The sequence below is a fragment of the Chiloscyllium punctatum genome, chromosome 27 (assembly GCF_047496795.1).
Source record: "Chiloscyllium punctatum isolate Juve2018m chromosome 27, sChiPun1.3, whole genome shotgun sequence".
Lineage (NCBI taxonomy): Eukaryota > Metazoa > Chordata > Chondrichthyes > Orectolobiformes > Hemiscylliidae > Chiloscyllium > Chiloscyllium punctatum.
The window spans coordinates 49,208,838-49,233,050 of record NC_092765.1 but is presented as its reverse complement, the minus strand read 5'-3'; the positions used below and the strand labels follow the sequence as shown (position 1 = coordinate 49,233,050).

General features: G+C 44.1%; 1 protein-coding gene across 2 annotated transcripts in view; it reads right to left on the bottom strand.

Moving 5' to 3' along the window:
- col16a1 (collagen, type XVI, alpha 1) overlaps window positions 1-24,213 on the bottom strand; it is a 367,062-nt gene that overhangs the window by 250,155 nt on the left and 92,694 nt on the right. For both annotated transcript variants that reach the window (XM_072548617.1, XM_072548616.1), the window contains exons 5-6: window positions 2,392-2,515; window positions 1,162-1,437 (exon numbers count right to left, since the gene is read on the bottom strand). In XM_072548617.1, the coding sequence (XP_072404718.1) occupies window positions 1,162-1,437; window positions 2,392-2,515 (400 nt within the window). The remainder of the gene's footprint in view (window positions 1-1,161; window positions 1,438-2,391; window positions 2,516-24,213) is intronic.

Sequence of the window (24,213 nt, the reverse complement as noted above, 5' to 3'; positions counted from 1 at the left end):
CATTCCTACAATGGGATGTATTTTGTCCTCCCGAATTATTGGAAGAATGGCAAAAATTAATTGTGAACATTATCTACTTGAATTCCTCTGCAAAGTCATCCAGCATTCGTTTGACAAACAGGAAAAGGGTGAATTCTAGCAAATGGCAAACCTGTTAAACTCTCTATAGCATGAGACAAGTGCTAAAATTGTGACAAGAACAATTTCTTGGATTTACTTTGTTGTTTTGCCTCATTCTGTGACTGGTGTGGGATGTACTGAGCTCCCGAGGAGTGTCCCTCTCTCAGAATCTCCCTTTGATTTCCAAGGGTATAACCTAGACATTTCGGGGTCATAAGCCAGAAGGTACAGGTTTAAATTCCGCTTGCCGAGAGATGTTTAATAGCAGCTCTGAGAGAATTAAAAGTTAACAAAGAACTGTGGATGCTGGAGATCGGAAACAAAAACAGAAATGGCCTGGAGGAATCTTCGGGAAGAAAGGAGAGTTAGCATTTCGAATCCAGTGACTCCCCAGTTCTGAGAGTTCTGTTCGGTTAGGAAGTCAAAAGGTTTTAAACAAGGTGGATAATGAATCATGAATTGAATTGCGAAACAAGCATGAGGGGCTGAACAGCCTCTCGTTGTTCCTACATTCGTATTGGCCCCAAATGCCTATCCTGCCCGTTAGAAGACTTTCTCCTGGAGCGGAGGGGTGGAGGACTGATTCTGGTTCCCCTGGCCCAGCAGTGAGTCAGAATCCTATAACAATAGACAACTGAGTGAATTCCATCGTCTAACTCAATTCTCAGTTAGTGTTGCTGGAAGAGCACAGCGGTTCAGGCAGCATCCAAGGAGCTTCGAAATCGACGTTTTGGGCAAAAGCCCTTCATCAGGAATAAAGGCATTTGCCCGAAACGTCGATTTCGAAGCTCCTTGGATGCTGCCTGAACTGCTGTGCTCTTCCAGCACCACTAATCCAGAATCTGGTTTCCAGCATCTGCAGTCATGGTTTTTACCTCATCATTCTCAGTAAGGCACTGGGGTTAGGTTGACATCAGGGCATTGCTGAAGTTGCAATGACTGCCTGCCTCACCCCTCCCCTCCCACTCCCCACTCCATTTACCCTACGCTGGAGTTGAATGTTGCCACAGGAGCCATAGAAACTGTGGGTTAGACACTAACTTCAACTGGCTTGTTGTCCTCAGCGATCCTGCTCATGACCGTCTGACCCTCAGTGTTAATGTCAGCTCTCTCCTCCACCGATTTGATCTCAATCAGCTGACAGTCAATATAGAGGGAGGCCACATTTGCCTGCACACTGATCACTAGTTTGTGCCATCGAAGATCGAATAGAGCAGCCACTCCTTCACTGCTGAACACCCAGCGCACGTAGTCCTGGAAACGACCTTTGGCCTTGTACTCCACCGCTTTGTCCCTTCCGTCGATTCGAATGGAAAACTGAATATGACAGAGACAACCAATCAGAGAAGAAGGACTAAACATCTCACACAATAAAAACAGCAAATATAATATTACCTTGATTCTAAGTTACCAGGTAAATCACTCAGGGGTTCTCTGATCTCCATTTTGGCTGCATGCTGGTAGAAATACCAGAGAAATGGCATTCATGGGGATGGGAATAACTGTAGGTGGGAAAACTGTTGAAGAATTCCAGCAATTACAGGTTGTACCAGAGTGACTTATCTGACAGGTTTCTCCTCCATACCCCAGAAATCCCAAGTGCTAAGATCAGAACCACCCCCTGCCCTTATTTAGGACGAAGAAACAAATTACATTTGTAACGTATCTTCAGCCACTGAAGTAGTTTTGGCGTGTAGCCACTGTAGGAAATGTGACAGACATGCGCACAGTAAACTACTGTAGTTTGCAATGTGATAGTGACCAATTGATTTGCAGAGGAATGAATATTGGCCGAGATGTCAAAGTCTTTTTAGATTTGCTCTAGAGGGGATTGGTACAGTCCATCAGGAGATCATTTATACCAAAGGAAATTGTCAAATTAATCTTTGGGATCCTCTGGGGCCTCAACATAATAAGGGCGGCAGGAGACCCACAACCTCCCCAGTCAGTAGCCTCCTGTCCCCACAATTTGCCATGTCAACAGTCGCCATTGTACTATGTTCAGGTTTCAATCCAGTGACAAAGAGCAGGTACATGTTTGAAACCCCAACTCCCCAATTACTCATAAATGAGACTGAAGCCGCTAAATAGCAAGGGGGCCTTTTCACCTTCAGAATGGGCAGCCAAGTGGAAGTCAAAATAAATGTCCTGCCAGTTAATGCCAAATCCAGATTCGCTGAATTCCAGCTGGGCACTGATGGTTTATCTTGAGATCAGGTCACTATGTAAATGTAGCATTGACAGAGCTGAAGTGTGCTATATTTATATTACCTGAGTCAGCCCTTGCTGATCAGTGATTTTGATCATATACCAATTCTCCTTCACTTTCTTCTTTTTCAGCAGCATTGTTGCAAGGAAGGTGAAATCCTGTGGTAGGCCCTGAGGGAACACCAGTCTGAAACATTGGAAAAATATGGTCTCACCAAAAGCTTGCTTTTTTTAATCAGGCAATGATTTTAAATCCACTGGCTAGAAATGTGATTTAGATTTTTTTAAAAAAACAAATGGCGATTTGTGCTTTTAGCTAAAGATGGCCACACAATTTGCAGCATTATACCTTTTATATTCCAACCCAGTGAGATGGGCTTCTCATGTGTTGCCAAAACCCTTAGAAGACAATGGCCTCTCAAGAATATGTGAATCTTTCTCCCATCAACAAAGTATCAAGGCAATCACATGAATACCTGTGCTGCCTGGAACTGGTTTGGGAGTAGTTGGGAAGTTGTTTATGGCTGGCGGGGAGTCAATGAGCCCAAGGGCTTTTTTCAGTTCTGTTGACCCCTACATCTCTATGGCAATGAAAGGATCTCTAGATGAGGGGGAATTGCCAGCCAAGAAATAATCAAGTTTCAATGGGAATATATTAGGCCACAACCATGCTTGAATCTTTGGGCGAGGTTACCAGACAAACTCACTCTTTGCGTTTTATCATTTACTTTCTCTGCCTGTACGTGACAGGGAGCCAAGGTGCAGAAGAAAGAAGACCCAATTGGGATCCCTCCTTCCTCTCTCCTTCTGAACTACACTTACTGAACAATCCCAAGTCTGCTAAGATTTACATTCACAATGAATCTAAGATTATCAGTTGGGCTCGCAATGTGGCTAATTTACTTTTATTAAAATCCGCATTGGTTCATTCAGAGTTCTGACCTCCACAAACATAAAGACTGTGTGTCCAAACACTCTAACTTTTCAACAAAAAAAAAGGCTTGGGAGACTATGGTTCTTTGGTGTGTTCCCCATTGAGGTCTTTCATTGGCTGTACCAGTATGGAAAGATTTGAAGTTATAAATGGTGCTATTTAAATGCATGCATTTTCTTCTTATGCACATGTCCCTTTCCCCATATCTTTGCATTTTTCAGTTATTGAATAACTTAATTTCCTCTCTTTTAAAAGTTGTGACAAATACTGCTTTCGGTCATCCTAACAGCTCGTGACCGTTTTGTGATGATCTGAAATCTGTGTTAAAATTTAAGGAACTGTCAATCTTCTCCTCAGCTTATTTAGATGCAAAACTGTTTATTTTGCGCAGTTTCCTCCGTTACAAGAGATTATTTGAGGTTATATTTGATGAATAGTTCTATTTTGGTTGCAAGTGGACAGGAAATATTTGTAACACTTTGCCAAGTTTGACAACAATTATTTCCAGCCTCCTAATTTATTTTCAACTTGCCACCGTGCACAATAATTTACTGATTTATATATAATAAAAGTAATTATTCAGTTGAAATTAACAATTCACGCTGTGAAATCTCAAAAGATTTTGAAATTTTCTCAATCACAGCCCGGTGTCAGGCTGGTGATAACCTACTGGCCCAAACAGGAAACAGAGAAATACTGGGACTGATGTTAAACCTGGGTGGGACTGTCTGCATGAACCCCAGAGCTTGCAGAGTACGAGCAAGGCTGAGGATGTGGAGGCTTTTATGAGAAAGTGAGGACTGCAGATGCTGGAGATCAGAGCTGAAAATGTGTTGCTGGAAAAGCGCAGCAGGTCAGGCAAATCAAATTAGAGGTAGTCCAGGGAACAATTTTACACAGCAGTATTTTGAGGAATAAAGAGACCTGGAGATTCAAGTACACAAATGATTAAAGATAGCAGGAGAGGTTGAGAAAGCGGTTAGGAAGTTGTATGGAATCCTGAGCTTGATAAATAATGCAAAAACAAGGCTGTTATGATGAACCTCTGTAAAGCAGAGGCTAGACCTCAACTCGAATGCCGTGCCAAATTATAGAAATCACACAGTAGGAATAATGTGAAGGTTTCGGAGAGATAGAGGAGAAAAGATTCATGTGGGTGGCTCATGAGAGACTTTAGTTATGAGGTCAGTTGGGAGAAACAGGGCCTGTTTTACTTCGAGATGAGGAAGTTGAGAAGAGTTTTGTTAAAGTGTTTAAAATCATGAGAGGTTTCAACAGATTAAATAGGGAGAAACAATTCCCATCGGCAGAAGGGCTGAGAACCTGAGGAACTGGTTTTTTTAAGCTGGTTGACAAATGAACCAGATGATTCCTGAAGAAGGGCTTATGCCCGAAATGTCGATTCTCCTGCTCCTTGGATGCTGCCTGACCTGCTGCGCTTTTCCAGCAACACATTTTCAGCAGATGTGGAGGCTTTGCCAGCCTTAACACAGAGGGTCTCATGAACATGCAGGGTCCCAATGACTGATCGAGACCATAGCCTTTCCATTGCCATGCAGTGTCATGACACCATGCAGGACTGATAGTTGGGCAGCAAGGGGGTGCACCCGTGTGACCAGTTACAGGGATCAGTATGAACAGAGTGTGCAGGAAACTGCTCCTCATCCTCCTGCCATACTGGAAGTTTCACATGAGGATAGATTCACAGCATAAACAAAGAACTGTGGATGCTAAATATCTGAAAAAAACAAAAACAAAGTACTAGAGAAGCTCAGCAGGTCTGGCAGCAACTATCAAGATGAAAACAGTCTTAATGTCTTGAGTCCAGTGACTGTTTTTTAGACCCTTTGACTCACAGCTTGCTTGGAGCCCCATTTGCCCATCAGCTCCCTAACTGTAGGCCTGCTGTCAGACTCGGTTGCCGGGGGGAGAGGGGAGCTCATTATATATTGAAAGTAATCTCATTGGAGTATAGCTGTCTGTACTGGGGTGTAGTGAATAAACTGGGGATCATCTTGGCTGATTGCAATCTTTGTCAATATTATTCCCAATCCACAACACAACTGAAATATGATCATGACGATGGGATGGTGATTTTCTTTTACATTTCCATTTGAATGCCAGACAACATTGTGACACACATTTTGGAATTCCTATTTTTCAATTTGAGAATGTTTGAACATTTTGTTGCTTCATGAAGCGAGTCACCATAATATAAAGAGGTAAAAAAACAATGACTGCAGATGCTGGAAACCAGATTCTGGATTAGTGGTCATGGAAGAGCAAAGCAGTTCAGGCAGCATCCGAGGAGCAGCAAAATCAACGTTTCGGGCAAAAGCCTGTCTTCCTGATGAAGGGTTTTTGCCCGAAACGTTGATTTTACGGCTCGGATGCTGCCTGAACTGCTGTGCTCTTCCAGCACCACTAATCCAGAGCCGTAACATAAGATACTATTTTCATTCTTCTGTGTGCTGTGAACAGATACAAAATCAGACTGAAGTGAATGTAATTGAATTAAAAAATATACAAAAAGCATATTTGGGATCAGTGAGGGAACTCCACCCTGACAAGGAAGCTAGGGTAATTATTACTAAAGACTAAACATCTGGATGAAAGCACAAATATAGGAAATGAAGATAAAGTTTGCATCTTTCTCACCATGATGAGGCCAGATCCTTTGATGCCCAACAGACCCCGGTATTATGAGACCAATGAAAATATGAATACTTATTAGTGGATTCTTCGGAATGAAATTATATAGAAAGTTGTATTGTGCCAAAAGTAACAGTCATTTTTTAGATTACTTACAGTGTGGAAACAGGCCCGTCAGCCCAACATTCCCCTAACACTACGGACAATTTAGCATGGCCAATTCACCTAACCTGCACATCTTTGGACTGTGGGAGGAAACCCATGCAGACACAGGGAGAATGCGCAAACTCCACACAGTCAGCCGCCCGAGGTGGGAATTGAACCCGGGTCCCTGGTGCTGTGAGGCAGCAGTGCTGACCACTGTGCCACCGTGCCGCCCACAACAGACATTGTGGTGTAAAGGAACTTTCTCAAAAACAGAAAAATCCAGGCCATGCCTAAAGTATTGACAGTTGTTCCACTGTAACAGCTGTTGAAAGGTACAATAGCTTGAGTCTTTTTTAACTGATTTACGGGATGTGGGCACCACTGGCTGGGTCAGCATTTATTGCCCATCCCTAATTGCTCTGGAAGCAGTTGGGAATTAAACATATTGTTGTGGGCTTGGAGGCAAAAGAATAATAATAGTATATCCACTTTTTCAACATCAGGTGGAGTATTGTGTACTGGGTCCCACGTTATAGGAATCATGTGCATACACTGGAGAGACGACAGAAGTGAAACACACGTCTGGTTCCAGGAATAGGAAATTTCAGCTATGAGGATAGATCGAAGGAGCTGGGATTATTCTCCATAAAGAGAAGGAGGCTGAGAGGAGATGTGATTGAGATTTTCAAAATTATGATCAGGCTTGACAGAGTCGATAAAGTGCAGCTATTTCTGTATGTAACAGAAACAAGAACAAGCAGGCATTGATTTAAAGTGTTGTCTAAACTGAGCAAGGCTGACATGAGAAAAAAAACGAGTTAGTAGTTAGGGTATGGAATGCACTGCTTGGAAATGTGGAGACAGATTGAATTGATGCACTCGAGGGCATTGAATGATAATGGTGTGCAATAATATGGGGAAAGGGCAGGAGATTGGCAGTTAATAATAGAGTAATAGAGATAGTTAATCGAGCTGACATTGGCACAGTGGGTCATAACGCCTCCTGAACCATCATAATTCTATGATTCAGAATCGAGATGAAGCAATATTTCTTCACTTGGTGGTCAACCTGTGGAATTCACTACAACAGCAGTGGAGGCTGTGTCACTGATTATATTCGAGAAAAAGGTTGATATAATTTGAGATATTAAAGGCATCAAGGGAATGGAGAGAAAGTGGGGAGTTTGGCGTTGAGGATCAGCCACGATCACATTGAATGGGGAGCAGGCCAGAAGGTCAAAGGGCCTGCCTCTGTTCCTCATTTCTATGTTTGCATAAATGATGCTGCAAAAGGTGGTGGGCAGTGAAGAGGCTTTTGCAAAAGTATTTGCTTGGTGACAAGCTTAGTAGTGATTTCGATGTTGCATGTGACCCATCCTAAGCAGTCTTCTGTTCCCTAGCAGAGTAATTTCTATAATGTGGCACCCAGCACTGTAACAATAATCTACAATAATCCTACTACAGATTTAAAAATCACACAACACCAGGTTATAGACTAACAGGTTTAATTGGAAGCACATTAGCTTTCGGAGCGACGCTCCTTCATCAGGTGATAGTGGAGGGCTCGATCGTAACACAGAATTTATAGCAAAAATTTGCAGTGTGATGTAACTGAAATTATATATTGAAAAATTGATGGTCTGTTAGAATACAGTGATAGTTTCACTTCTTTCATGTGTAAATCACAAAACCTTTTTTTAAAATGTTGCATTCTCGGGTTAGCTGTTAACAATGGTGATAGCTAGACAAAATGTTGAAGGTGTTAGCCCCCTGTGTTCTCTGTCTATGTTTTGATTCTAATCTAAAAAGTGAGATAACAGAGTTTTACATAAATTCATGCAGTTTTTGAGCTCAAAGTTCTACATGAATGTATGCAGTTTTTGAGCAAAGTGCAATGTAACTCTGCAAGTACAAATTCACCACACAAAATATATGTGTGCATGTGGGTCTTTGTCTGTCTGGGGTGGGGGTTGTGAGTGTGAGAACGTGTGTGTGTGTGTAGTGAGTGCAGAGTGTCTTAAGTCTGTGAGGGGGTGCATGTGTGAGTGTGGGAGTGTGTGTGTCTATAAGGGTGTGTGTGGGTGTCTGTGTGCACGTCTGTGTGTACTGTGTCCGTGTGTATGTGAGAGTGTGTGTGTAGGAATATCTGTGTGTGTGTGTGTAGTGCAATGGTGATCACCTGTAATGTGACATATCGACACAGACATCAAGTTTCTACAGGAATGCAGGCAAGCAGGAAAGATCCCGAAAGGATTACAGATCATGAACCCACTTAGGTCGACCTACAACACAGACTAAGCAGAGAGACTTTGCCACCACACCTCTCGTAAACTTCTCAATCACCTCGTGCACCAACTCTACAGCAGGCACCACAACCTTGAAATTCAGAGGAGTCCACACTCACAGCCTGCACACAGGATACAGCAGTACAATTACGTGGCAGTGCCAAACAGATAAGGCGACAAAACTACACCACGTACATGCATGCCAAGAACAAAAAAACTGGATAAGCTTGGCATTCTAACCAGTAATAGCAAAGCCCGCCCTGGAACCACAGTAGACAACATTATCACTGCGGGGAAGTCTATTGTCAACTTATCGGACCACACCCTTCGACCGGAAGAGATTGAAGTCCTGAGTGGGGTCTCAACTTCTGCCCCACCACCAAAATGGACCCGTTGGTTCTGGCAGCAGACACAGAGGAGTTCATCAGATGAATGAGACTCCGGGAATTCTTTGAAGGTGCCAGCAGTGATCCCACTGAGCCCACTGATGAACTAGAACAGTTATCACAGGGATCTGTAGAGGAGCGACCAAAGAAGGTGTCAACATGGACCCCACCGGAGGGCCGCTGCCCTGGGCTTGACATGTATGCTCAAACTGTCAGGAAATATATAAATGCCAGATTCATCAGCCGTACCCACAAGGCAGAGTAAAACATCACCCGTTCACAACGCAATGCCATCCAGGCTCTCAAAACCAATCAGAGCATTGTCAAACCAGCAGATAAAGGAGGAGCCATTGTCATTCAGAGTAGAACAGATTACTGCAAGGAAGTGTACCGACAACTGAACAACCAGGAACACTACAGGCAACTACCAGCTGATCCGACCAAAGAACACACCCGTGAATTAAACACACTGATCAGAACTTTGGATCCAGTCCTTCAGAGTTCCCTATGCGCCCTCATCCCACGTACTTCTCGTGTACGCGACTTCTACTGCCTTCCAAAGATACACAAAGTCAACACACCGGGACGTCCCATCGTGTCGGGCAATGGGACCCTATGTGAGAATCTCTCTGGCTATGTGGAAGGCATCTTGAAACCTATTGTACAGAGGATCTCCAGCTTCTGTCGCGACACTACGGATTTCTTACAGAAACTCAGCACCCACGGGCCAGTCAAACCAGGAACATTCCCCATCACAATAGACGTTTCCGCACTCTACAACTCATCTGCTTTATCCTCGATCATAACGTCTTCATCTTTGACAACCAGTTCTTCATCCAGACACATGGAACAGCCATGGGGACCAAATTTGCACCCCAATATGCCAACATTTTTACGCACAGGTTTGAACAAGATTTCTTCTCTATGCAGGATCTCCAACCAACATTATACACCAGGTACATTGACGACATTTTCTTCCTCTGGACCCATGGCGAGGAGTCACTGATAAAGCTACACAGTGACATCAACAAGTTTCATCCCACCATCAAACTCACCATGGACTACTCTCGACTATCTGTCTCATTCTTGGACACATGCGTCTCCATCAAGGATGGACACCTCAGCACCACACTCTACCGCAAACCCACAGACAACCTCACAATGCTACACTTCTCCAGCTTCCACCCAAAACATATTAAAACAGCCATTCCCTATGGACAAGCCCTACGCATACACCGGATCTGCTCAGGTGAGGAGGAATGTGACGGACACCTGGAAGTACTCAAGGATGCCCTCACAAGAACGGGGTATGATGCTCAACTCATCAACCGCCAGTTCCGATGTGCCACAGCAAGAAACCGTAATGACCTCCTCAGGAGACAGACACGGGCTGCAACTGGCAGGGTACCCTTCGTTGTTCAGTACTTCCCAGGGGCTGAAAAATTATGCCATGTTCTTTGTGACCTGCAACACATTATCAATGAGGATGAGCACCTCACCAAGACCTTCCCCACACCTCCACTACTTGCCTTTAAACAACCGCCAAACCTCAAACAGATCATTGTTCATAGCAAACTGCCCAGCTCTCAGGACAACTCCATACAACCCTGTCATGGTGGATGCTGCAAGACGTGTCAGATTGTGGACATAGATACCACCATTACACGTGGGAACATCTCCCACCATGTACATGGCAGGTACTCATGTGACTCAGCCAACGTTGTCTATCTTATACACTGCAGGCAAGGATGCCCGGAGGCATGGTACATTGGGGAAACCGAACAAAGGCTACGACAACGGATGAATGGGCACCACACAACAATCAACAAACAGGAGGGTTCCCTCCCAGTTGGGGAACACTTCAGTGGTCCAGGACATTCAGCCTCGGACCTTCGGGTGACCATCCTCCAAGGTGGACTTCGGGACAGGCAGCAGAGGAAAGTGGCCGAGCAGAGGCTGATAGCTAAGTTCGGTACCCATAGGGAGGGCCTCAACCGGGACCTTGGGTTCATGTCACATTACAGGTGATCACCATTGCACTACACACATACACACACAGATATTCCCTACACACACACACTCTCACATACACACGGACACAGTACACACAGACCCTTATAGACACACACACACTCAAGACACTCTATATACACACACACACACACACACACACACACACACACACACACACAACCCCCACCCCAGACAGACACACACACACAGACAGACAAAGACCCACATGCACACATATATTTTGTGTGGTGAATTTGTACTTGCAGAGTTACATTGCACTTTGCTCAAAAACTGCATACATTCATGTGGAACTCTTAGCTCAAAAACTGCATGAATTTATGTAAAACTCTGTTATCTCACCTTTTAGATTAGAATCAATCTAAACATCAGCTATCACCATTGTTAACAGCTAACCCAAGAATGCAACTTTTAAAAAAAGGTTTTGTGATTTACACATGAAAGAAGTGAAACTATCACTGTATTCTAACAGATGAAAGGCTTAACAGACAATTAATTTTTCAATGTACAATTTCAGTTACATCACACTAAATATTTGCTATAAATTCTGTGTTAGGATTGAGCCCTCCACTATCACCTGATGAAGGAGCGTCGCTCTGAAAGCTAGTGTGCTTCCAATTAAACCTGTTGGACTATAACCTGGTGATGTGTGATTTTTAACTTTGTACACCCCAGTCCAACACCGGCATCTCCAAATCATGACTACTACAGATTAGTTACTAGTTGGTTAAACACATTCTTAAATTAAAATAAACCTTATTTAAGTATGACATCCTTAAGACATAGCAGAATTCAGCCATTCCGCTCATGAAGTCTGCTCTGCCATTCAATCATGGCTGTTATTGTTTCTCATTGACTCATGAAGTTGTGCAGCACAGAAACACATCCTTCAGTCCAAATTGTCCATGCTAACCAGATATCCTAAATAAATCTAGTCCTGTTTGTCAACATTTGGCCCACATTCCTCTAAGCTCTTCCTATTCATGAACCCATCCAGACACCTTTTAATGTTATAATTGTACAAGCCATCACCACTTCCTCAGGCAACTCATTCCATTCATGCAGCACACCTAAGGTCCCTTATGTATCTTTATATATCTTTACCCTCTCACATTAAATCTATGTCGTCTAGTTTTGGACTCCCCTATCCTGGGAAAAAGATCTTTGCTGTTCACCCTATCAGTGCCTGTCGTGATTTCATAAACTGCTCAGTCTCTGAAGCTCCAGGGAAAATAGCCTCAGCCTCTCCCTGTGGCTGAAACCCTCCAAACCTGGTAACATTGTGTAAATCTTTTCTTGCACCCTTTCAAGTTTTAACAACATCTTTCTGATAGCTAGGAGACAAGAATTGAATGCAGAATTCCTGACATGGCCTAACCAATATCCTGCACAACTGCAACATGACATCCCAACTCCTATACTCAATGCACTGACCAATAAAGACAAGTGTACCAAGCGTCATCTTCACTACTCTGTGTAACTGTGACTTCAACTTTAAGGAACTATGATCCTGCACCCCAAGGTCTCTTGTTCAGCAACAATCCCTAGGACCCTACTATTAAGTGTTTGGCCTATCCTGATTTGCCTGACCAAAGTGCAACACCACACATTTACCAAAATTAAACTCCATCTGCCACTCCTTGGCCCATTACCCATCTGATCAAGGTCCCATTGTACTCTGATATAGCCTTCTTCACTGTCCACTACACCACCAATTTTGGTGTCATAGAGTAGTCGAGTCATGCAGTATGAAACAGACCCTTCGGTCCAACCAGTTCATAATCCCAAACTAAACCATTCCCACCTCCATGCTCTTGGCTCATATCCCTCCAAACCCTTCCTATTCATGCAATTATCCAAATGTCTTTTAAATTTTTGTAATTGTACCCACATCCACCACTTCTTCAGGAAGTTCATTCCACACATGAACCACCCTCTGTGTAAAACATTTGCCCCTTTTGTCTTTTCTAAATCTCTCTCCACAAAAACATACACCCTAGTCTTGAAATCCTAGGGAAAAGACTCTATCCATACCCCTCATGACTTACAAACTTCTACCAGGTCACCTCTCAATCTCCTACACTCCAGTGAAAAGAATCCCAACGCATCCAGCCTTTCTTTCTAACTCTAACCTTCCATAACCAGCAACATTCTGGTAAATCTCTTCTGAACGCTGTCCAACTTAACAATATCCTTCCCATAACTGGACGACCAGAATGGGACATTGTATTCCAGAAGAGGCCTTACCGATGTTCTGTACAACCTTAACATGACTTCCCAATTCCTATGCTCAAAGGACTGAGCAATGAAGGCAAGCATGCCAAAAGCTTTTTTAACTACCCTGTCTATATGTGACACAAACTTCAAAGAATTGTGTATCTGAACTCCTAGGTTCCTCTGTTTTACACTACCCAAAGCCCTACCATCAATTGCGTAAGTCCTACCCTTATTTGTTGTAACAAACTGCAGTATCTCACATTTATCCAGATTGAATTCCATCTGCAGTTTTTCAGCCCTTTGACCCATTTGATCGAGATCCTTTTGTAATCTTTGAAAACTTCCTTCACTGTCTACTGTGCCACCAATTTTGGTGTCGTCGACAAACTTACTAACCATGCCTTCTATATTCTCATCCAAATCATTTATATAATTGACAAAAAGGAATGGACCCAATATTGATCCTTGTAGCACATTGCTGGTCACAGGTCTCAAGTCTGACAACAAATGTGCACCATCATTCTCTGTCTCCCACCTTCAAGCCAATTTATATCCAAATGGTTTGGTCACCCTGGATTCCATGAGATCTAACCTTGCTAACCAGTCTACCATGTGGAACCTTATCAAATGCCTTCTGAAGTCTGTATAGACAAAGTCAACTGCTCTGCCTTCATCAGTCTTCTTTGTCACTCCTTCACAAACCTCAATCAAGTTAGTGAGACACGATTTGCACGCACAAGTCATGTTGACTATCCTAGTTAGTCCTTGCCTTCCCAAATACATGTAGATCTTGTTCCTCAGAATCCTCTCCCAACAACTTACCCACCTCTGACGTCATGCTTACCAGTTTATAGTTCCCCAGCTTTTCCTTACCACCTTTTGTAAACAATGACACAACATTAGCCAACCTCCAGTCTTGTGGCACCTCACCTGTGACTATCAATGATGCAAATATCTCAGCAAGGGGGCCCAACAGTCACTTCCCTAGCTCCCCACAAAGTTCCAGGAGACACCTGATCAGGTCTCGAGCATTTATCCACCTTTGTGTTTTAAGACATCTAGCACCACCTCCTCTGTAATATGGACACTTTTCAAGATATCACTATCTATTTCTCCAAGTTCTCTAACTTCCATATCCTTCCCCACAGTAAATACTGAAGTGAAATACTCACTTAATATTTCTCCCATTTCCTGCGGTTGCACACATAGATGGCCTTGTTGATCGTTAAGGGGCGCTATTCCCTCTCCCCAGTTACTTTTTTGCTCTTAATTTATTTGTAGAATCCCTTTGGATTCTCCTTAAGTCTATTTGCCAAAGCTATCTCATGTCCCCTTTTTGTTCTCCTGATTTTCCTCTTGAGTATAGCCCTACTGTTCTTGTACTCCGCAAGTGTCTCACTCAATCCCGTTTGAAAAGTGTGGTGCTGGAAAAGGGCAGGCGGCATCTGAGGAGCAGGAGAGATGACGTTTCAGGCATAAGCCCTTCATCAGGAATGATGAATCGTCCCCAAGCACAGCCATAATATTACACCTAACCAAAAATGCCACCCCCTCATCCCTTGCCCCCCTTTATATTCTTCGTATAGCACCTGTACCCCTTCTCAACTCAATTCTCCTCCTATAACCCTTGATCCCCTTAATAATCAAGTACCTGTCCATCTTTGTCTTAAATACACTCAATGGCTTGGCCTCAACAGCCTTTTGCAACAATGAGTTACACCTTCTGGCTGACGAAATGCCTCCTCATCTCAGTTCAAAGGGTTGTCCCTTCTTGCTGAGACTGTGCCCTGTGCAAATCCTTCTGTAGACTCTCCACTTCCTCAACACTACCTGTCCCACCACCTACTTTTGTGTCGTATGCAAACTGAGTGACAATGCCCTCTGTTCCTTCATCCAGATCATTAATGTATAATGTGAATCTATTGAAACATAGAAGATAGAAGCAGGAGAAGGCTATTTTGCCTTTCCAGCATGCCCCACCATTCATCAGAATCTTCAACACTCTTATATTCACTGCTCACAATGTGATCTCCTCTACATTAGGAAAACAAAGCGCAGATGGGTGACCACTTTACAGAACACCTATGTTCCTTCCGTGAAAAGAAAGGGTTCCAGCTGCCTGATACTTGAACACACCACTGTGTTCCCGAGCCAACATCGCTGTCTTAGGCTTGCTGCAGTTCTCCAGTGTAGCTCAGTGCAAGCTCGAAGAATAGCATCTCAAATTCTGCTTGGGCACTCTACAGCCTTCTGGATTTAATATTGAGTTCAACAATTTTAGGGCTTGAGCACTTTCTCTCTTGTTTTTACCACAACAGCCACACACCAGGGCTCATTATCACATGGGTTGTTACTACAAACAACCCGGTATCAGCTACAAATAGTCCACGTGAGTAGCTATTTATTCTCTCAGGCTGACCTTTCCCCATTTCTTTGTCTGTCCAACTGTGTTTCTCTCTCTTTGGGCTCTATTGCCACCTATTTACCCCCTCCCCAAATCCCCAGACCCCACCCTATCTTCTGCATAAATACCAACCTTTTCTCAGCTACCGTTAGGTTCTGAGGAAGGGTCACTGTACCTGAAATGTTAACGCTGATTTCTCTCCACAGATGCTACCAGGCCTGCTGAATTTTTCCAGCAATTTCTATTTTTATTTCAGATTTCACTATCCTGTGTGGTGGAATTTGATCCCATGTCCCCAAGCACAAATTAGGGGAACAGTACCTACTCAGGCCTTCACGAATCAAAATCAAATTCAAGAACTTAAGATCATGGACATTGTCCTCCATTTTGATTATACCTTCCTAAATCCTAAAGTTGTATTTGCGTGTGTTTGATCTCTGCAAAGCTAACCTATTTGTTATTATTAACCCCTACTCTGCATCCATATGCATCGTCTACTACCACTAACAGTGCTTTTGTTGTTTGCTTTAGACACCCTGCTCCACTCATTCATCAACACCAAAAATAAAAAAATCACACAACACCAGGTTATAGTCCAACAGGTTTATTTGGAAGTACTAGCTTTTGGAGAGCTGTTCCTTCGTCAGGTAGCTAGTGTAAAAAAGTTGACTCGCTACTTAACGAAGGAGCAGCATTCCGAAAGCTAGCACTTCCAAATAAACCTGTTGGACTATAACCTGGTGTTGTGTGATTTTTAACTTTGTCCATCCCAGTCCAACACCGGCATCTCCTCATCAGGACAACAAAAATAATATCATTTTCTGGCACCCTTCAGTTCCGAAGAAGAGTCACTAATTGTTGGTCAAGTGACAGGCAATATGAAGAAGTATGTGACTGTAGTATGAAGAGCATTCACACGTCTCGTGATGTTTGGAGACCTAATATATCAAGTCATTTGCTTCAAAGCTGAAATCCCACAAAATAGTCCAATTTCTTGTCCAGTGCAAAGTACAAATCAGAAAGTGATAATCACAAAGGAGCTGAACATTTGTCAGGATTGTGGAATCTGCTAATAGAATAAAGTAGTCTTAATCAAAAGCCCTGAATCAGTCAACATCACCATTCCAACCATTAAGTAGAGGTGAGAGTCCAAAGCTGAAGTTCAGGGTTGACAACGGTTAGAGATGTTGGGAGACCAAAGCCAAGCATGTGGAAATGGAAATAGGAATGGGAAAGACACCCAGACAGAAAGAGAAGCCACAGGATGATGCAATAAGAAAGATGAGAGAGATAAGAAACGAGAAGTTAGAGGAATTTGAAAATTCAAAGTGTAAGCCTACATCTCATTCCAATGTGTTAGAGAGACATACGGCATGAAGACAGACTCTTTGGTCCAAACTGATCCATGTCAACCAAAATGTCTATCCAGGCTAACCCTATTTGCCTACACTTGACCCACATTCTTCTCATCCTTTCCTGTCCATATATTTGTCCAAATGTCATTTAAATGTTGTTAATGTACCTGCATCGACAACTTCCACTGGCAGCTCATTCCATACGCATTCCACCCTAGGTGTAAAAAAAGTTGCCCCTCAGGTTCCATTTTATCCTTTCCCCTCTAGCCTTAAGCTGATGCCCTCTGGTCCTCGATTCTCCGACCCTGGGAAAAAGACTGAGTACATTCACCCTATCCATGTCTCTCATGATCTATACACCTCGATAAGGTCCCCCTCAGTCTCCTACACTCTAAAGAAAAACATCCTAGTTTGTCCAATCTCTCCCTATAACTCAGTCCAGGCAACATCCATGTAAATTTATTTTGCGCTCCTTCCAGTTTAATAGCATTCTTCCTATAAGAGGTGACCAAAACTGAACACCATACTCCAGCTGCGGCTTCACCAATGTCCTATGTAACTGCAACATAACTTCCCAATCTCTATACTCAGTGCCCTGCCTGATGAAGGCCAGTGTGCCAAAAGCCTCCTTCACTGCCCTGTCTACCTGGGACTCCACTTTCAGAGAACAGTGCACCTGAACTCTCTCTGTTCCACTACATTCCTTAAGGCCTTATCATTCACCATGAAACTCCTACCTTGATCTGACTTTCCAAAATGAAAGACCTCACACTTATCTTTATTAAACTCCATTTGCCATTTCTCAGCCCACATCCCCAGCCAATCAAGATCCTGCTGCAATTTTTGATAATCTTCCTCACTGTCCATGATACCGCCTATTTTAGTGTCATCAGCGAACTTACTAATCATGCCTTGTACATTCTCATCCAAATCATTGATATAGATAACAAACAACAATGGGCCCAGCACTAACCCGAGGCACTCCACTAGTCACAGACCTCCAGTCCAACAAGCATCTTTCCACTATTACCCTCTGCTTCACACCATCAAGGGATTCTATAATTAGGGGGACAGATAGTATCATATGCAAGCCGGATCGGGAGTCTCGCATGGTGTGTTGCCTGCCCAGTGCCAGGGTGCGGGACATTTGTGGGCGGCACAGTGGCACGGTGGTTAGCACTGCTGCCTCACAGCGCCAGAGACCCGGGTTCAATTCCCGCCTCAGGCGACTGACTGTGTGGAGTTTGCACATTCTCCCCGTGTCTGCGTGGGTTTCCTCCGGGTACTCCGGTTTCCTCCCACAGTCCAAAGATGTGCAGGTCAGGTGAATTGCCATGCTAAATTGCCCGTAGTGTTAGGTAAGGGGTAGATCTAGATGTAGATGTAGGGGTATGGGTGGGTTACGCTTCGGCGGGGCGGTGTGGACTTGTTGGGCCGAAGGGCCTGTTTCCACACTGTAAGTAATCTAATCTAATTTAATCTAATCTCTGACCGGCTTGAAAGGATATTGGAGCAGGAGGGGGAGGATCCAGTTGTTGTGGAATATGTTGGGACTAACAACATAGGCAAAGCTAGGGTGGAGGACCTGTTTGGGGATTATCAAGCACTAGGAAGGAAATTGAAGTATAGGTCCTCAAGGGTCATAATCTCCGGATTACTGCCCGAGCCACATGCCAACTGGCACAGGGATAAGAAAATTAGGGAAATAAACACGTGGCTAAGGGATTGGTGTGGGCAAGAGGGATTCCATTTCATGGGGCATTGGCATCAGTTTTGGAACGGGGGGGGGTGGGATCTGTACCGTTGGGACGGTCTCCACCTGAACCGATCTGGTACCAATGTTCTAGCGAAGAGGATAAATAGGGTGGTCAGTAGGACTTTAAACTTCTGAGTTGGGGGGGAAGGGAAAGTGAAAGCGACAGGGAGTATGGAGATAAATGGAAAGATAAGCAGGAGGATCGCACGTATGCAGGTGGATTTAACCTTGAGGCAGATTAGGAATGCAACAAAAAGGAAGGATAACTTAGGACATCTTATGACTTCCAATATCTCTAATGATAAGAATGTTAGCATTAAGGCACTTTACCTGAATGCTCGTAGCATTCGTAACAAAGTAGATGAACTAACGGCACAGATCATCGTGAATGATTATGTGGTAGGCATCACTGAGACATGGTTGAAGGGAGTTCAGGACTGGTAGTTAAACATCTAAGGATTTACAACTTATCGAAAAGACAGGGAGGTGGGCAGAGGGGGCGGGGTGGCCTTGTTAGTTAAGAACAAAATTAAATCTATGGCACTGAATGACATAGGGTCGGATGATGTGGAGTCTGTGTGGGTGGAATTGAGGAACCACAAAGGCAAAAAAACCATAATGGGAGTTATGTACAGACCTCCTAACAGTGGTCAGGACCAGGGGCGCAACATGTACCGAGAAATAGAAAATGCATGTCAGAAAGGCAAGGTCACGGTGATCATGGGGGACTTCAATATGCAGGTGGACTGGGTAAATAATGTTGCCAGTGTTCCCAAAGAAAGGGAATTCTTGGAATGCTTACAGGATGGCTTTTTGGAACAGCTTGTCAAGGAGGCCACAAGGGAGCAGGCTATTTTGGACCTAGCGCTATGTAATAAACCAGACTTTATAAAAGATCTTAAAGTAAGGGAACACTTAGGAAGCAGCGATTATAATATGGTAGAGTTCAGTCTGCAGTTTGAAAGAGAGAAGGCAAAATCGGATGTAATGGTGTTACAGTTAAACAAAGGTAATTATGAAGGCATGAAAGAGGAACTGACGAAAATCGACTGAAAGCAGAGCCTAGCAGGGAAGACAGTAGAGCAAAAATGGCAGGAGTTTGTGGGTATAATTGAGGACACAGTACAGAGGTTCATCCCCAAAAATAGAAAGATTATCTGGGGAGGGATTAGACAACCATGGCTGACAAAGGAAATCAGGAAATGTATTAAAGAAAAAGAGAGATCCTATAAAGTGGCCAAGAGCACTGGGAAATCAGAAGATTGGGAAGGCTACAAAAACAAACAGAGGATAACAAAGAGAGAAATAAGGAAGGAGAGCATCAAATATGAAGGTAGGCTAGCCAGTAATATTAGAAATGATAGTAAAAGTTTCTTTCAATACATAAGAAACAAACGACAGGAAAAGTAGACATTGGGCCACTTCAAACTGATGCTGGAAGCTTAGTGATGGGAGATAAGGAAATAGCTGGAGAACTTAATAAGTACTTTGCGCCAGTCTTCACAGTGGAAGACATGAGTAATATCCCAACAATTAAAGGGAGTCAGGGGCGGAGTTGAGTATGGTTGCCATTACAAAAGAGATAGTGCTAGAAAAGCTAAAAGGTCTTAAAATTGACAAATCTCCTGGCCCCGATGGGCTACATCCTAGAGTTCTGAGGGAGGTGGCTGAGGAAATAGCGGAGGCGTTGGTTGAGATCTTTCAAAAGTCACTGGAGTCAGGGAAAGTCCCGGATGATTGGAAGATCGCTGTTGTAACCCCCTTGTTCAAGAAAGGATCAAGACAAAAGCAGGGGTTAGAAATAGGAAAGGTGAGGTCACCCTGTTAGGAGTTTTCTACAGGCCTCCTAATAGTCTGAGAGAAGTAGAGGAAAGTATTGCGAGGATGATTCAGGAGAAGAGTGAAAGTAGCAGGGTGGTTGTTATGGGGGACTTTAACTTCCCAGATATTGACTGGGAAAGCTATAGTTCGAGTTCGTTAGATGGGTCGGTGTTTGTCCAATGTGTGCAGGAGGGTTTCCTGACACAGTATGTAGACAGGCCAACAAGAGGTGAGGCTATACTGGATTTGGTTCTAGGTAATGAACCAGGCCAGGTATTAGAACTAGAGGTAGGTGAGCACTTCGGGGGCAGTGACCACAACTCGGTGACTTTTACTCTAGTGATGGAGAGGGATAAGTGTGCACTGCAGGGCAACAGTTATAGCTGGGGGCAGGGAAATTATGATGCGGTGAGGCATGACTTAGGATGTGTGGATTGGAAAAATAGGCTTCAAGGGAAGAACACAAATGATATGTGGAGGTTGTTCAAGGAACAGCTAATGGGTGTCCTTGATAAGTATGTACCAGTCAGGCAGGGAGTAAAGGGTCTTGTGAGGGAGCCGTGGTTTAATAAGGAATTGGAATCCCTTGTGAAAGGAAAGAGGGTGGCCTATGTAAAGATGAGGCGTGAAGGTTCAGTTGGGACGATTGAGAGTTATAAGGTAGCCAGGAAGGATCTAAAGAGAGAGCTAAGAGCAGCGAGAAGGGGACATGAAAAGTCCTTAGTTGGTAGGATTAGGGAAAACCCAAAGGCTTTCTATAGGTATGTCAGGAATAAAAGGATGACTAGGGTAGGTATTGGTCCAGTCAAGGATAGTAGTGGGAAGTTGTGTGTGGAGGCGGAGGAGATTGGTGAGACACTGAATCAATACTTTTCGTCAGTATTCACTCAGGAACAGGACACTGTTGCTGATGTGAATATTGAGTCACAAGTGATTAGAATGGATGGCCTTGAGGTACGTAGGGAAGAGGTCTGGGGAATACTGGAAAGGATGAAAATAGATAAGTCCCCTGGGCCTGATGGCATTTATCCTAGGATCCTCTGGGAAGCTAGGGAGGAGATAGTGGAGCCATTGGCCTTGATTTTTAGGTCGTTGTTCGGGGACAGTGCCAGAAGACTGGAGGATAGCGAATGTGGTCCCCTTGTTCAAGAAGGGGAGCAGGGATAGCCCGAGTAACTATAGGCCAGTCAGTCTCACTTCTGTTGTGGGCAAAGTCTTAGAGAGAATTGTAAGGGATGGGATTTATGAACATCTGGATAGGAATAATGTGATCAAGGATAGTCAGCATGGTTTTGTGAAGGGCAGGTCGTGCCTCACAAACCTTACTGAATTCTTTGAGAAGGTGACCAAGGAGGTGGACGAGGGTAAAGCAGTAGATGTGGTGTATATGGATTTTAGCAAGGCGTTCGATAAGGTACCCCATGGCAGGCTAATGCAAAAACTACGGAGGTATGGCATTGAGGGTGCATTAGAGGTTTGGATTAGGAATTGGCTGGCTGGAAGGAGACAGAGGGTAGTAGTTGATGGTATAGGTTCATCTTGGAGCGCAGTTACTAGCGGTGTTTCACAAGGATCTGTTTTGGGACCATTGCTGTTTGTCATTTTTATAAATGACCTGGAGGAGGGGCTTGAAGGCTGGGTGAGCAAGTTTGCGGATGACACCAAAGTCGGTGGAGTTGTGGACAGCGAAGAAGGATGTGGCAGGTTACAGTGGGATATAGATAAGTTGCAGAGCTGGGTAGTAAGGTGGCAAATGGAATTCAATGTAGCTAAGTGTAAAGTCATTCACTTTGGTAGGAGTAACAAGAAGATGGATTACTGGGCTAATGGTAGACTACTTGGTAGTGTGGATGAGCAGAGGGATCTTGGTGTCCATGTACACAGATCTTTGAAAGTTGCCACCCAGGTAAATAGTGCTGTGAAGAAGGCATACGGTGTACTGGGCTTTATTGGTAGAGGAATTGAGTTCCGGAGTCCTGAGGTCATGTTGCAGTTGTATAGGACTCTGGTGCGGCCTCATCTGGAGTATTGTGTGCAGTTTTGGTCGCCATACTACAGGAAGGATGTGGAGGCATTGGAACGAGTGCAGAGGAGGTTTACCAGGATGTTGCCTGGTATGGTAGGAAGATCGTATGAGGAAAGGCTGAGGCACTTGGGACTTTTCTCATTGGAGAAAAGAAGGTTTAGGGGAGATTTGATAGAGGTGTACAAGATGATTAGGGGTTTAGATAGGGTTGACAGTGAGAACCTTTTTCCGCGTATGGAGTCAGCTGTTACTAGGGGACACAGCTTTAAATTAAGGGGTGGTAGGTATAGGACAGATGTTAGGGGTAGATTTTTTACTCAGCGGGTTGTGAGTTCATGGAATGCCCTGCCAGTAGCAGTGGTGGACTCTCCCTCTTTAGGGTCATTTAAGCGAGCATTGGACAAGCATATGGAGGTTATTGGGCTAGTGTAGGTTAGGTAGGCTTCGGTCGGCGCAACATCGAGGGCTGAAGGGCCTGTACTGTGCTGTATTTTTCTATGTTCTATGTTCTAAAAGATGGAAAATTACAGGCCAATTAGCCTAACCTCGGTTGTTGGTAAAATTCTAGAATCCATCGTTAAGGATGAGGTTTGTAAATTCTTGGAAGAGCAGGGTCGGATTAGAACAAGTCAACATGGATTTAGTAAAGGGAGGTCGTGCCTGACAAACCTGTTAGAATTCTTTGAAGAGGTGACAAGTAGGTTAGACCAGGGAAACCCAGTGGGTGTGGTCTATCTAGACTTCCAAAAGGCCTTTGATAAGGTGTCACACGGGAGGCTGCTGAGTAAGGTGAGGGCCCATGGTGTTCGAGGTGAGCTACTGGTATGGATTGAGGATTGGCTGTCTGACAGAAGGCAGAGAGTTGGGATAAGAGGTTCTTTTTCGGAATGGCAGCGGTGTCCCACAGGGTTCAGTGTCGGGGCCGTAGCTGTTCACATTATATATTAATGATCTGGATGAAGGGACTGAGGGCATTCTAGTGAAGATAGGTGGACAGGCAGGTAGTACTGAGGAAGTGGGGAGGCTGCAGAAGGATCTAGACAGTTTGGGAGAGTGGTCCAGGAAATGGCTGATGAAGTTCAATGTGAGCAAATGCAAAGCCTTGCACTTTGGAAAAAAGGATACAAGCATGGACTACTTTCTAAACGGTGATAAAATTCATAAAGCCAAAGTACAAAGGGATCTGGGAGTGCTAGTCGAGGATTCTCTAAAGGTAAACATGCAGGTTGAATCCGTGATTAAGAAAGCGAATGCAATGTTGTCATTTACCTCAAGAGGGTTGGAACATAAAAGTAGCGATGTGCTACTGAGACTTTATAAAGCTCTGGTTAGGCCCCATTTGGAGTACTGTGTCCAGTTTTGGTCCCTACACCTCAGGAGGGACATACTGGCACAAGCATGTCCAGCGGAGATTCACACGGATGATCCCTGGAATGGTAGGTCTAACATACGAGGAATGGCTGAGGATCCTGGGATTGTATTCATTAGAGTTTAGAAGGTTAAGGGGAGATCCAATAGAAACTTACAAGATAGTACATGGCTTGGAAAGGGTGGACGCTAAGAAACTGTTTCCGTTAGGCAAGGAGACTAGGACCCGTGGGCACAGCCTTAAAATTAGAGGGGGTCAATTCAGAACAGAAATGCAGAGACATTTCTTCAGCCAGAGAGTGGTGGGCCTGTGGAATTCATTGCCGCAGAGTGCAGTGGAGGCCGGGATGTCTTCAAGGCAGAGATTGATAAATTCTTGACGTCACAAGGAATTAAGGGTTACGGGGAGAATGTGGGTAAGTGGAGTTGAAATGCCCATCAGCCATGATTAAATGGTGGAGTGGACTCGATGGGCCAAATGGCCTTACTTCCATTCCTATGTC